Below are 15,634 nucleotides of genomic sequence, written 5' to 3'. Positions count from 1 at the left end.
ACACTGTTTCTGAAATTGTATGTTTATAGGAATTGGATCTCACTTTTTTCAAATTTGGACTTGGCCAGATTGACAGTAACATTTCCCTTTTGGTAAGCAGTCAGTACTGTGTCCATAATCCTGTTATGCTCTTGCAAATCACTGGAAGCAATTAAAATGTTTTCAACATAAACTGTGATTTTACCCAACAGCTCTTTCCCTAGTATAAAATCCTGCATCCTGATGAATGCTGACACCAAGATGTTTTTCCAATAGGCATTACCCCGAAATGGTAGCACTCGTATCCATAAACAAAAGCTATGCATTACCAGCAATTTTCTGGTAACCGAATTTGCCAATAACAAGTTGTTAGGTCAGGACTGGATAACATGCTAACTCCTTCAAAGTTTTGTCCTAACTTTTCAAGAGCTTCTGACCTTTCATTCTGAGGTTCCATTCGTCTTATTTATGCCATTAGCATCTGATATTACCCTTACTGAGTCACCCTTTTGTTGCAAATGCTAACAGTGTGCAGTTTTGGCTTGTCAGTCTTTTGGTTATTTGCAAGTCCAACATTTTTTGAGATTTCTTTCCTTTGGCTAAAGGTTTTGGATAAAGTTTTAATTTAAAAGGTTGGTGCAGTTGAATTTGAAAGGGATATTTCCCATTAAGCTTGGATTATTTGAAAACACTTTCTAATAATTCAAAACCAAATTTTCTAATTCTCCTTTTTGTCTTTTATTAATTATTTCATTTTGCTTACCTTAGACCTTATTTCATCACCCACTACTTCAGTTTCAATATTGTTATGACCACTCTTTCTTTTCTATGAGGTACTTTCATTGTTATTGGCTTCCCATTGACAACATTCATGCCTCACCTTTAAATAGCATCTAACAAGTGCTTCTTCATGAAGTATTTTTAATTAACAAATTTTATTTTTATCTCTCCCCCCCCCCCCCCCCCCCCCCTCTCTGCCTCTGTCTCTGAACATTGTATTCACCATTGAGTGTAGAAATTATTTATTTCGAAGCAAACTCTTTTGCTATACCACTTGAAAATGGTCCAAAGGCCAAAATTGCAGCTGTGAAATAAATAATTTCTTCAGTCATTGGCGAATATGATGCCCAGAAAGTTCTACATGAGTGTGAACTTTGAGTCGGAGAAGTTTACCTCATTTCTGGTACCACTTACTGTCATGGTCATGTTACCTCTTTCAAAATCTGTAATAGCCACGTGATTTACCAGCAGATCTATTCCTATGATAAGAACCTACACATGGATCTGATACCCCCATGGCAGAAACCTCCATCAATGTTTCCAAACTCATCACTTTGAATAACGCTTGTCTCTTTACTATTTTACTCTTTCCTTCAACATTATGTATTTACCCACTATTTGAGTAGTTTCTTCCCTGAAAAATGCTGTTTTAGACATTACCTTAAGTACTACTCAACCAGTATTCTCTCTCTCTCTCTCTCTCTCTCTCTCTCTCTCTCTCTCTCTCTCCAGGAGTGGCAAGTATCGCCTCCTGACATTCCCCAAGACAGAGTGTCACCTTCCAACCGAGTGATAAAACGCCCTACCTTCCTCCTACCATCAATTCCTCTGGTAATAATCTGTTAAATTGTTTAATAAAAGTTCCTGTAATTTCCTTTTTGCAACAAAGTTGTGGAAAGTACACGCTCTAGTGGTTCCCATTGACAACATTCCTGTAGTATTACTACTTGCTATGACCATACTTCTTATTTTTGAATCTAATTTCTTCTCTATGTTTTCAGCAGTAATATCAGTGCCACTGTTAGCAAAATCACTGACCTCTTGCTGAATACCATTTACCTTCTCAAAAATCTCCTTTGTGTTACTATCAACAAAATTTTGAAGTAAATCTGTTTTGACAAATAGCTGTGTGTATCTAATTATTAATTTCAGAGACTGTCTTTTCACATTTCTCTGTCTCCTCACTGAAAGTAGGTTTTAAAGAATTTCTAAATTTCCTTTATCTGTACTAAGTTTAATTAGAAAGACATCACTGCACTTCTTTTATTGGATAACTCATTAGTAACTATTTTTGTTCCTCCATGAAGCCATTAAATCCTTTCATTTAATGCTCTAAATTCTTTGATAGTTTTCTTAATAAGCTCTTCAATTATGTTATGTATTTTACTGTTAGTATTCCCTTGAAGATTTTTCCCCTGTGAGAACTGCTGCCATTTTGTTCAGTTTGCTGCTCGTATCCTGAGAAACTGTGTCATTATTCTCTTTGATATCCCTTCTTATTTCATCAGATTTGCTGTTAAGTTTCCCTAAAAGATCTTCCAATTTATTGTTAGTCTTCCTGGTAGATGATTCTATTTTGTCAATTTTTCACTCATAAGAGCTTGTAACATTTCCTGCGAGTTACTGTTTATGCCTTCTTTTTTTGTTAGTTTCCTTTCCATCACTCACTAGCTGAGTACATGCTTCAGCAATGTTTTCTGTAGAGTCTACGGTTTCTTCTGCCATCCTGTTCCTCAGTTTACTCTAAATCACTCATCCTGTGTCCCCTTTGCCTCTTAGATCTTCCGAGTAAGAGCATATGCCACAGTATCTAATTCTAATAATTTAATCCCCTCTTGTGATTAATATGATCCTTGACTCACTTTCAGTAAGTTTTTGCACCTTCTGGGTGGAGTAGCTGGTTCAGGATGTGTCAGCACCATGCCTGCATGCCGGCTCTCTGCATTATGTGCCTCATGTGCACCCCCATGCGACTCTATCAGTGACTTTGAACTACTTTTCGTGATGTCTCTACAAAATGTGATTCTTACCTCTGGGTGCATGACTGGCTTCACCACATCTGCTGCTGCTGTCTGTCTTCTTCTTCACGTTGCCTTCATGATGATTGTTCATGATATTTCATCCACAAAATGTTCATAACCCTTGCACATGAACTTAAATTTTTTGCAACATGAACGTACTATATTCCGTGACACATGCCATTATTTTTTTGTGTTGCTGTCTGCAAGCCATCTATTACATTCACTTTTAATTCAAAGTTCACTTCTTGTGGAGTCCTAACTTTCCAATGTATTGTGACACTTTTCGAATTTCTTATCTTCAGCATAAGTATTTTAAAAACGCATCCCATATCCTAAAGATAGATGTTTTGAAAATTATTCCTGAAGTCAGTGCTGTGTTGCAGGATCCCCCAATCATGCTAAACCTCTGTAAATAATTCTCAGTTTAACTACATGTCTGTAGGAGGTGACAGAGACAACGTACAGTGGAACTGGTCAATGTTATTCACGTGGAACCAGAAGTTTTAAGGCTAATCTTCCCTGAGTTACCTTGCAACCTACATCCTTCTGAATCTGCTTAGTGTATTCATCTCTTGGTCTCCCTCTATGATTTTTACCCTCCACGCTGCCCTCCAATGCTAAATTTGTGATACCTTGATGCCTCAGAACATGTCCTACCAACCGGTCCCTTCTTCTTGTCAAGTTGTGCCACAAACTCCTCTTCTCCGCAATTCTATTCAATACCTCCTCATTAGTTATGTTTACTTTAAATAATATTCCGGAATGCCTTTTTGCTGCATTTAGTAACAAACACTGTAAAGATATCACAAAATGACACAGTTTGTTACAGTTAATCTCAAAGATAACGGAAAATTGGGGGATGTCCCTTACCCCCCCCCCCCCTCCCCCTCCCCACTGGAGAGACAGATATTAGATCTCCTATTGCTGACTTAAATGCCTGGTTTGCAATAGAAAGCTCTAGTAAACTTTGCATAACTTAGGAATTATTTGTACATTGTTGGTAGAATATTAAATATCATTTGCTTCTTAATATAGTTTACTGCATAATAAAAATATAGAAGCAAAGCTTTAATCACTTTAGGACTGCACGTAACAATTATTATGTCAGTACTGGTTTCCAAAATATTGAACATACAGGGTGACAATTATTGAACTTTATGAAATAAAAAACTGCATGGTTGACCATGAGGAATGATGGGAATTATTATGTGCTTGCGTATGGTTTGGTTTAGCAATTAAGCCTGCTTTCATTTGGGTGGGTTAGTCAACAGCAAAATTGGCGTGTTTGGGGGCTGAGAATTTGCATTTCACGATCAAGAAGTCTCTGCACTCTCAACGGGTGGCTGTGTGGTGTGAAGTGTCCAGTCATGGAATAATCAGTGTGATATTCCTTGATGGCATGGTGACTACCAAACAGTACATGAAGGTTTTGGTAGATGATTTCAGCCCCATTATCCAAAGTGACCTTGATTTCAACAAGATGCGGTTCATGCAAGATGGAGGTCAACTCCATCAAAGCAGAAAATTGTTTGATGTCCTGGGGGAGCACTTCTGGGACCGCATTCTGGCTCTGGGGCACTCAGAGGCCACTGGCATGGGCCTTGATTGACTGCCTATTCTCCGGATCTGAACACATGTCTCCATGTTGTGGGGCTATATTAAAGACAAGGTGCACTTCAATAACCCCAAAACCGCTGCTGAGCTGTAAACAGCCATTCAGGAGGTCATTGACAGCATTGATGTTCTGACGCTTCAGCAGGTCATGCAGAATTTCACTCTTTGTCTGCACCAAATACTGCCAATGATGGCAGGCATATCGAACATGTCATAATCTAAATCTGAATATGTATAGTGATGTTTACATGTTGAATAGCATGTGCACACCGTAGTTTGTAACTAATTTACATTTTTTCATGTGGTTCAATAATTGTCACTCTGTAAGAAAGGTAGCAGCACCGCACATAAGTCTCGATGGTCCCCAACATTTAAACTTACCAAGTTATATTCACCATCATGACTCGCATAGTCTTTCCATACCACTGGCATACTTTCAGCACCATATGGTATTGCCAGCCTAGCAACCATCGTTCCAGTTGCGCGTACTGCTTTCTTGCTCACCACAATAGCAATCTATATTGCTGCCTAAGAGCATTAATCTTAATCTTGGTGCTCAAATACGATATTATATTGAGTTTGTGCATAAGTTCATAGTTTTTTTTCTATAAGTTTAATACACATGACAGAGACGTTAGTCATGAATAATATATTCTCTTTCACTGTTTACAACACTGAGGTAACTTTTTGATTCTGTGACTGTAGAAATCACATGGTTCTGAGACAAGAACTCATCAAGTCATGTTTGGGGAGCATTTTCATCTGGAAAGGAAGTTCCTTGAAGATTGTCTGATAGAATGTGGAAAAGGTGAAAATCATGGAGCCTAAGATTGGGTGAATAAAGTGATTATGGAATGACTTCCCAACCAAACTCCTGTATAGTGGTTTTCATTGGTCTAGCCAAATTCAGACAGGTGTTATCATGGAGTAGCATCTCTTCACGCAGTCTTCCTACTCATTGTTCTTGGATTGCGTCTGTAAGATGTCTCAGTTATTGACAATAAATGTCAGCAGTGATGGTTACTTCTTGGGGAAACATTTCATAGCACAACACACCATTGCTGTTTCACCAGATGCATAACATTATCTTTTTTGGATGTTCACAGGTCATTGTGCGGGTAGTTGCTGCTTTGTTTGGGCTCAACCATTCTTTCTTTTCCTTATGTTAGCATAAATACACCATTTCTAGTCACCAGTAATGATACAAGACAGGAATGGTCGGTATTGTCCACAAGCCAGCTAATAATGCACAAGCAGAGGTGCACATATGACCACCCACAGATTTTTGTGATTTTGGCTTAGAGCATGCGCCACCCATGCACCCAATTTTTGAGCCATTCTCATTGCATGCAGATGACACACAATGGTGGATTAATCACATTTGTCAGTTCTCAAGTACAATGATGTGGATAGTTGTGGATTAATGTGTTTAAATGATCTTCATCAAACTGTGAAGGTCTTCTGAACATCGAGCCGCTAATGTCAAAATGCTCCTCCTCAAAATGAGTAAACCATTTCCTTGTCATGCTCTCTGTCCAGTAACATTATCCTTATACACAGCACAAATGTTTCTGGCTGTCTCTGCTGCTGTCACTCCTCTATTGAACTCAAACAGAAAAATATGTAGAAATATTGTGATTTCTCTATTTGGCTCTCCATTTTCTACCATCCATAGCTCCACTCACTATCTCCAGGTGACAAAATGACAATATGTAAACCCAAATAGCAACAGTGAACTACAATTGGTAAATAAATTCATAGCAGCCAGAATACCAACATGCAAAACTAAAAACAGAGTGAAGTTATGCACCAATCTCATACTAGCAGAATAAATGATGTTCTGATAGACGAACCTTACTCAATGTGACTGAAAAAGAACTCAGGTCAATCATGCTTACAAAAAAGGTAAAAACTAGATACACAGGATTACAGAGCAACAGCTCTGATATCAAAGTGTTTGCTGCTCCTAGCACATATTCTAAGCACAAACATCATGAGGTTCCTGGAGAAAAACAGACTTCTCTCAAAGAATCAGCACAGATTTAACAAAAGCCCCTTGTGTGAAACTAAATCTATATCCACAGCTTTTGAAAGTCTCTTCGGGTTTACTGCCGGATCCTAAAATTAACTCGATCCAATACTCAGTGATCCAACTGTTCATCGTCTTCAGGATAGTGCTGCTGCTGCTGCTGCTGTGAGGTCCCACTGAGAACTGATCAGTTCTCAGTGGCACTCAGAAGCGGCAGCAGCAGCGTTGTCCTGAAGATGATGAACAGTTGGATTGCCAAAAAATTTTGAATCGATTTGATTTTAGGACCCAGCAGCAAACCCAAATCCTCTGAGACTTTCAAGACTTATTATGCTGGGAAAGGCTAAGAAGTCATACATTTACAGCTACGTCTGTTCTCTGCAAAACACTGTGAAGTGCATGGCAGAGAGTACATCCCACTGTAGCAGTTAGTACAGCTTTTTCCAATTCCATTCTCATATGGAGTGCAGGAAGAATAGCTGTATCCATATATGCTGGAATTAGTCTGATCTTGTCCTCACAACCCCTACCGGAGCGAAAGTATACATATATTTTCAAGAATCTGCCAATTCAGTTTCCTCAGCATCTCTGTGACACTCTCCCATGGGTGAAAGAAACCTATGACAATTTCTGATGCCCTTTGTATATATTCAGTATCCCCTGCTAGTCCTATTTGGTATGGGTCCTACGTACTTGAGTGGTATTCTAGGATGGGTTGCACAAGTGATTTGTAAGCAATCTCATCTATAGACTGTTTGCATTTCCGTAGTATTCTGCCAATAAACCGAAGTGTGGCACCTGCTATGCCTGTGACTGAACCTATGTTACTGTTCCGTTTTGCATTCTAGAAAGTGTTACACCCAGCTATCTGTATGAGTTGACCAGTTGCAGCAGTGACTCATTCATATTATAGTCATAGGATACTATGTTTTTCATTTTGTGAAGTGGACAGTTTTGCATTTCTGAACCTTTAAAGCAAGCTTCCAATCTTTGCACCAGTTTGAAATCTTATGAAGATCTGACTGAATATTTATGCACCTTCTTTCAGATAGTACTTTGCTGTAGGGAACTGATCATCTTTGAAAAGTCTGAGCTGTTATTGCCATGGAGGAGCTCATTTGTTCCAGATTCCTCATTATGTTTGAGCACAGAATATGTTCTAAGATGTCACAGTAAACAGATATCAAGGATGTGGGATGGTAGTTTTGTGGATCGTTTCTGTTACCTTTCTAGCAAATGGGTGTGACCTGTATTTTTTTCCAACTACAGGACACAGTTTTTTGTTCAAGGCATCTGCAACAGATTTGTAGTGCCATCATAATTTTTTGGGCATTGCTGTGGAAAATGGCAGCTCAGACACAACAATTGAAGAAGCCATAAGCAGCCAGCTGACACCATAGTGTTGACATGCTGGCTGCAGAATTGAGGCTGTTTGTGCATTGCAAGGCTTACCAGCCTGAGCACTGAAATCCTGTCGATGCAGAGGAGAGTCTCTTGAAGGATGGGTCAAGCAGTTTTTACTCTGTCAAACCACAGATTTGTAATTCGTTCGTGGCTGGAAGCTGTACATTGGCATGACCAGTATAAATTAGCTTCAATCCTCACAGAGGTATCCACAGTCCTGCAGCAGCTACTATGATGAGAGGACTATGCTAGGTACCAGAGTGCAATGGGTGAGCTAACAGCCATCCCAAGTTTGAGCTTCTGCCTCTCCCAGACTGTCTTCTAGCACAAGTCGTCCTCCCTACTCATCGTGCCTCCTATAGGTGAGCTGCCCCCAGGCTTACTTCAGCAGCAGCCAGTCTCCTGCCCTGGGGGACAGCAGATTGAGTTCGTGGTGGTACAGCTGCTGGTGGGGGTAACCTGGCACCTTGCCCCTTCACTCGCAGGGGCAAGTTCCTCTCCTGGAGGCTGTGATCCCCTGCAAGAGTCCCAGCAGGCTTCTATGCCATTGGCACCTTCTTTGAGAAGCCACACCTTGCCCTGTCTAGGGCACCTGCTGCCAAGTGGGCTTCTGGGCATCAGCATTCATGGATACAGACATCACCATCATCTTCTTGTCCAAAAGCTGGCAATTGCAGCACAACAAGAGTAAACCATGCCAAGCGCAAAAGGGGGCATCGCTGCCACACTGCAGTGCTGCGAATGTACTAACATGTATCTCGATGAAATGTTTAACTTCCTGATGTTTTTGTGAGATAACAATGGCTGCACCCTCACCATGATTCGTTGCCGCAACCCACCCTGAACATAAGTGGTTCTTTACCTTGGGTCACTTCAAATTATATTTAAAAGAGGGGCTATCATGGCCAAAAATTCAGTATAGAATCTGATAGGAATTATGTCAGGCCTTGGAGCTTTTGCTCAATTTTAGTGATTTTGGCTGTTGCTCAATGCCACTGACACAAACACTTGTTTCAGTCATCTTATCACTGCTGTGAGGATTAAACTGGGGCAATTATCCTGAATTTTCTTTTGTAAAGGAACATTTAGAAACAGAATTAAGTATTTCTGCTTTTGCTTTGGTACCCTCAATCTCAGTTCCTGCCTTGTCTGTGAGTGTCTTGACACTAACTTTAGTGCCACTAACAGCCTTTACATATGACAAGAGTTTCTTCAGCTTTTGTGAAAGATCATTTGACAATATTCTGCTATGGTAGTCGTACAAAGGTTCATGCATTGCTTTCTTGGCAGCCAAATGCATTTCATTCAGCATATCCCTATCTGTACCCATACACTTTGTTTTACATATATTATGAAGTAATCTCTGTTCCTTTAGAAGTTTCTTTACAGTGACTGTATACCATGGAATTTATTGTGACCAATTTTCTATGATTCTTCCCCACATGAAGTCATCCATATGTTGTCTCCGGGCAATGTTGTAATTAAGAACACTACCCCAGTGCACCAAAACCTCTCACTAATTTACACCCATTGTCTTTTCCCATTCCTTCATCTGCCTTGTGTTGTGGGACCAGCCCCATTTGGTGCTGTAGTCACACGTGGACACACGTCCGTCTCACTCCATGTGACACCCAGCTATCCGTACATGACTGGAAGACTACTGGCAGCATACTCGAACACTTTTGTTCATTTCCAGAAAATAATTAGTGTGTTATGTTACTTTATCTATCTCGTCCTTAAGTTTTTCAGAGCAGTGTATTTATCATTATAAATGAAAATTTAATGTTTAAGTTAATATTTTCTTTTACCTCTAGTGCAGTACTGATTTTTATATTTCTAGGTTTATACAGACAGCAGAGATGCTCAAACCTTCAACAACAGTCTTCAATGCTGATGATGAGCTAGTAGAATATTATCCTCATCTCTTGCTAGTTCATACAAAAACATCCCCAGATGATTATAATCCAGGGAATGTAAGCCTGATGCAGGTAATAATCAATTTATTCATGTGCCACTCACAAAACTTTCTGAATCTAGTTTGTACTTAAATAATGGGTCAACCATGAATCAAAACTACAAGAAAAAAAACTTATACTGCGACCACCACCACCACCACCACCACCACCAGCATTTTACATTACACTACTCTTCAACCAAAGCTAATAAATTTTCACTAGCAGCATATTTGGTTCTCTCTCTCTCTCTCTCTCTCTCTCTCTCTCTCTCTCTCTGTGTGTGTGTGTGTGTGTGTGTGTGTGTGTTTCTATTTAATTAATTTTTTGTATCGCAAAAACTGTTTATTTTGAGAAATCTTTGTTCTTGATTCTTTTTGAATATCTAAGATTTTTCTTTAATTTCACCAATCAAATGAATGCTTGTAATTTATATTTGGTAGGTCATATGGAGTCTATCGATTTCAGTGGCAGTATTCCCACTCAGACTGAGATTACCATCCCTTGTTCTAAATCACCTCAAAAAGATTCAAGAAGAATAGATCAGTGAGGCAAATACCACTGAAGAAACATGAGAGACTACAGTAGGATTGCCATTTTGGGCATTTGCCACACAGAAGTGAATGTTTTGGCAAGAACTATACACTATTTACATGTAGGTTTGAGCAATGTGTAATGATTGTGTCTTTGTGAATATGAACCAAAAAATATGTAAAATATGAGATAAACAGAAATTTTCATCAAATATCAGAGATTTACAGGGACGAGGTATTTAGTGGCTCATTAGTCCGTAAATGGATGTGAATTTTTAATTGAGTGTATAAAAATGTATGTTAAGTGCTATCAAAAGTGAGTGAGAATTGGGTAGGACAGATTGAGAGAATATACTATGTTCCACTTATCAGAAATTTCACAAACACATGATGTCTGTGAGAGTGGGCATTTTGGTAGTACTGTGGACACCTATGACGGAAGAAAACATTAAAAGATCTGTTTGGTGGGACTCATTGTTAATTAAATGGCAAACATTCGGCAGCACTGTTCTTCTGGACTGAATGTAGTGACAAATTGTTGGATCATGTTGTTAGTGAGGAATGGGACATTGATGTGGCCCTTGATAAGTAAAATGAAAAGCAAGCCTGTGGAGTAAAAGTACTCATTGTTGTCAAAAAGGACAATGCTGTGACAATGTATTGGAACATAGATCATAAGTATTGTGTTTTTGCAGCAGGCAGTGAGTGTTGATTATAAAATGTATGCCCAAATCCAATATTATTTACACAAATGTGTCGTAGAATTGTGTGCCGCAGTCAGTATAACCATGTTTTTGAAAACATTCATCAGATGCACAATAATGTTTAGCTGTATACCATACATGTATTGGAATAATTATTCATAACCATTGGAGGCAGAACTTTCATTATTCTGATAAAAATGCAGATCTGAGTGTCAACAGTTCATATCTCTGGAATGAAATTTTCACTCTGCATCTTCTTGGAAGATGAAAACTTTTTACTGGATCGAGGCTCAAACTCAGGACATTTGTGGGCAAGTTATCTACAAACTGAGCTATTCAGGTATGACTCATAACCCATCCTCACAGTTTTAACTCCTCTAGTACCTCGTCTCCTACCTCCCTACCTGCAGAGTGAAAAGTTAATTCTGGAAACAAGCCCCAGGCTGTGGCTAAGCCATGTCTTTGCAATATCCTCTCTTCCAGGAGTGCTAGTCTTGCAACGTTCACAGGAGAACTTCTGTGAGGTCTGGAAGGTAGGAGATTAAGTACTGGTGAACTTAAAGCTGTGAGGATAAGTCATGAGTCATGCTTGGATAGCTGAGTCAGGAGTGCATTTGCCCATGAAAGGGTCTGAGTCTCGGTCTGGAACACAGTTTTAATCTGCCAGGAAGTTTCAGCTTGTACCTCTGTCTGCATCTTATATCATTCCTTGCTGGATAACCTTTCCATGATGATAAAAAATGAAAGAAACTGTCACTAGTAGTTCTAAAATGTCTGGGAGGGGGCAAAGCAGCAGTGAAATGTCACACCAATCCAAATGACTTCTTTAGCCACCACCTAATCATCGTGGACGAGTGCTGTGTGCATCACTATGACACCAAGACAAGGAGCAAAACAAGCAATGGATACATGTGAATTCGCAAGCAGCAAAGAACATGAAGGCCCAACCATCATCAGGCAAATTGATTCTGAGTATTTTTTGTGAGTGCCATGATGTAGTGATAACAGATTATGCTCACAAGGGGCAAAACGTCACAGTAGCATGCTACTGAAATCTCCTGATGACGTTATGGAAGGCTATCAAGATGAAGGGTTATTGAAAGCTGTCCAAGGGGTTGCTTTTGCTCAACAACAATTCCCCAGCTCTTACTCTAAAGCACACAGTCTTTTCTCCTCATGTTCTTTTGACCTGGCACCCATCATCTTTTCTCTCTTTCCTAATATGAAGAAACCATTCATGTGGCAGGCATTTCTAGAATGACAACAAGGTGATTATTGCGATGGAACGTTTCCTGAACAGCCTTGACATAGATTTCCACAGCTGAGACCTCCATCAAGTAGTCCATCATTGCAAAAGATGTGCTGCATTGAACGGTGAACATGTAGCGTGACTAACACTATCATCATGTTTCATGGTCTCAGCTTAATTTTTTGTGGTGATGATTAAAACTTTATGACTATCTCTCAGAAGTGGGTGGAATTAATGAAAAGAAGCAATCTTTGAGGTACTGAAATCCCTGCACTGGAAGTTAACCTGATCGCAAATATTGATGAGTCCAGTCCTTGCAAAATATGATGTGATGTCTCAGCTAAGGTTTGCTACCTATATGGACACCTAAGAATTTTGAACAAAATGCTCACCGTGTCTGCTGATGTCCATGTGCAATAAACAGTCTTCTGGGAGCTTTTATGGTCAGAATGGAACTAGATGTAATCAGTTTTATATAGGTTTATTGCTGGTGGATGTACTGTAAACCACTTCTGAATATTAATAAGCAGTTGTTTGTCTGTGGTATTTTAAGTTAGCAAATATTTTGCTGTCAGTCACAGTGCTCATTTTATTGCTAAGCATTGCAAACTTATGTGCTCTGTTGGAGGACAAAGATAGCTGTTAACATAAATGATAGATAGTAGGGGACCAAGGACAAATCCATGTGGGACTGAAAAAAAGTACCATTCCCCAGTCAGACTACCCTTCCACCAGTTTGTTTACATCTAAAACTACTGTTTGCTGACTGTCCTGCAGGTAAGAATTTAGTTAGTTATCCACTTGTCATCTGAATCTGAAGTGACTTGTTTTTTCAAGAAATATCCTATGACCAGCACAGTTGGAAGCTTTTGGAAAATCTCAGAATATACCAACTGGCAATGTCTGCTTGTTTAGACATTCCAGCTCATCGTTTTTGAATGAATTTATGGCTTCAGTTGTAGAGATAGCTTTTTGAAACTTGCATTGGTTTTTACTAGTAATGTTTAAGCTGTCAAGAGGTCTCACAATCATGGAATACAGCTATGCTTCAAGGACTTAAATAATGCTGCAAGAAGGTGGATAGGACAATAATTTGTAACATTTGCAGCATCACCTCTTTTTAAAGGGGCAGCACCAATCTGACTATTTATTACCTTACATATAATTTTGATTTTATTGATACAGTTATTTATTTTTCAGCTTAAATACAAACTTTGAGATATATTAATAACCTGGCTTAGTATTTCGCAATACTTTTTGTAGTGATTTAGCTATGCTGGATAGTCTGAAATTGTTGCTCTGGTATTCACATCCTACTTTCTTTTATGTGAAGTCTGTATTCTTGTATTCTTCCCTGACTTATTTGTGGATTCTTTGGTTTGTACCCTACATATCCTTTTTGAAAAAAAGTGCATTCAAGTATTAATGCCATTTAATCACTGAAGAAATAGTACTTGGAATTGGTATTGTGTTCATCATATGGAAGCATCCAATATGCATCTTGTATATATGATTTAAAGGCTTGGATAGTTTCCTCAGTTAGCCTCCATACTATGTTCCAGTAGGCTCAGTTAGATTCTTCCTAATATTTACATCATTAATAATGAGGTTTAGTCCATTGTGATTAGAAAGACATTTCAGAACTTGACTAACACTTACATTAGCTGTATATACAGTGTCAATTAGTGTACCACAGTGTTACATTATGGTATACAATTTGGCTGTGGAAGTAAGGTTAAATGTGGACATCAAATTTTCTGAGTCTGATCTGCCACTGGAATGTGTCGGAAAATTGACAACAAAATACCCAAGAATCATCACACCTGTCACATCTATACATGCACACTAGTAGTGTGTCTAATTGCTTCAAAAAGAGGCTAAAATATCTTGAAAGTGTCTCATACACTATTAAATTCAGTAAATAAGAGTATTTGTATGCTATATGGCATACACTTCGAAATGTTGCTCTTTGTGCACTACACTTGTTACTGTTCCTGGCATAAATAGCAACACCACCTGTTTCTTCAGTTTTTGACAGAATGAAGTTGTCATGTTGGAAGTATTCATTGCTAATTTTCCTAGACCATGAGTAACATGGTGCTCATTGAAACATAGAATATGGATGCAATCAAAATCTTCTTGATCATTGACATCCATTGTAAGTTCATTGAGATTACTGCAAAGGCTTCTAATGTTCTAAAAAAAACTCTCGATTAGTGACTAGAGAGGGGTATTTGTATTATTTTTTCTTGTCAACCATTTGTTGAAATTGCCTGTTAGCATGTAGTGGAAGAATGGTAAAAAGTTTCATTACACTGTTTTCTCATTAGCCACCTGTCCAAGATAGCTTGCCTTTTCCTAAAAAGTTTCTTGACTTTTGATGAGCCATCTGTTCAAAACATGTTTACTGTTGAGACACTTGTTACCTAAATTAATTAAGTTTTTTCTGTGCCTTGTAAGGTGAAGGCTATGATTAGTGTGAAGTTCACCACTAAATTTCTGTATGTCTGTCAACTAAAAATTTGAAAAACTATTGGAGATACCTGAAAAATGTTTTCTTTGCGATTATTACTGCCCTGTCAACACATGGAGTTTGAATTACATCATACTGTGGAGCATGTCAAAAACCGCATTTGTATGTTTCAGTTTTGTGGAGCTTTTCTTAAGGCATTAACAGCATGGAAACCTTCATTGATAATGACATCATTTTAACAACCACAGATGACAAAAGAGTCATCCTTCATAAACCTGAGGACAACTTTCTCCAACAACTGAGTAGTTTCAATGTCTTTAACTTTGATTATATGCACATCACATGTCACAATCTTACATTTTATAATCATTGAGTTTTCATTGCAGTTTCATTTTGATGTTGCACAAGACAAGGAAATTTGAGGAGCTCTGCTGTTGTGTTTCTTTTTACCTTTATCATCTAATGTCGCATGAAAAGTGAGGGAGTAAATTCACTTTACTATCCAAGTAGTGGCATCTTGGGTACCACTTCTATTTGGATGAAACCTAGTAAAGTGCTGCAATGTTCAAACTAGACTTTGAGTTGTGAACAGGTTTATCTATTTTCTTGACTTATTACATACTTTTTAACATTCTGATATAGTGATGTAGATAATAATAGCAGCATAGGTTACTGAAACTGCACTGAGGAAAAAAAAGTTGATTGAAAAGAACAACTTTTCAATGCAGATCCCATGGATTCTACAATATCACACAATTCCACCAATTTTATCACTATATTGACTGTTTGGCATAATAATGTGTGGTAGATATACGTTGGAAATGAAGGGTAATTGTGTAATTTTATAACAGAATACATGTACTACAAATGCTATATTATGTATTATTTTAATTTTA

At 38.5% G+C, this 15,634-nt stretch overlaps 1 protein-coding gene across 2 annotated transcripts in view; it reads left to right on the top strand.

Annotated features, from left to right (window-relative positions):
• LOC124545114 (protein SMG9) overlaps window positions 1-15,634 on the top strand; it is a 99,767-nt gene that overhangs the window by 60,154 nt on the left and 23,979 nt on the right. For both annotated transcript variants that reach the window (XM_047123941.1, XM_047123933.1), the window contains exon 6: window positions 9,668-9,815. In XM_047123941.1, the coding sequence (XP_046979897.1) occupies window positions 9,668-9,815 (148 nt within the window). The remainder of the gene's footprint in view (window positions 1-9,667; window positions 9,816-15,634) is intronic.

The sequence above is a fragment of the Schistocerca americana genome, chromosome 1 (assembly GCF_021461395.2).
Source record: "Schistocerca americana isolate TAMUIC-IGC-003095 chromosome 1, iqSchAmer2.1, whole genome shotgun sequence".
NCBI lineage: Eukaryota > Metazoa > Arthropoda > Insecta > Orthoptera > Acrididae > Schistocerca > Schistocerca americana.
Note: the sequence above shows the minus strand (reverse complement) of the source record. Positions and strands in the feature narration are given on the sequence as shown.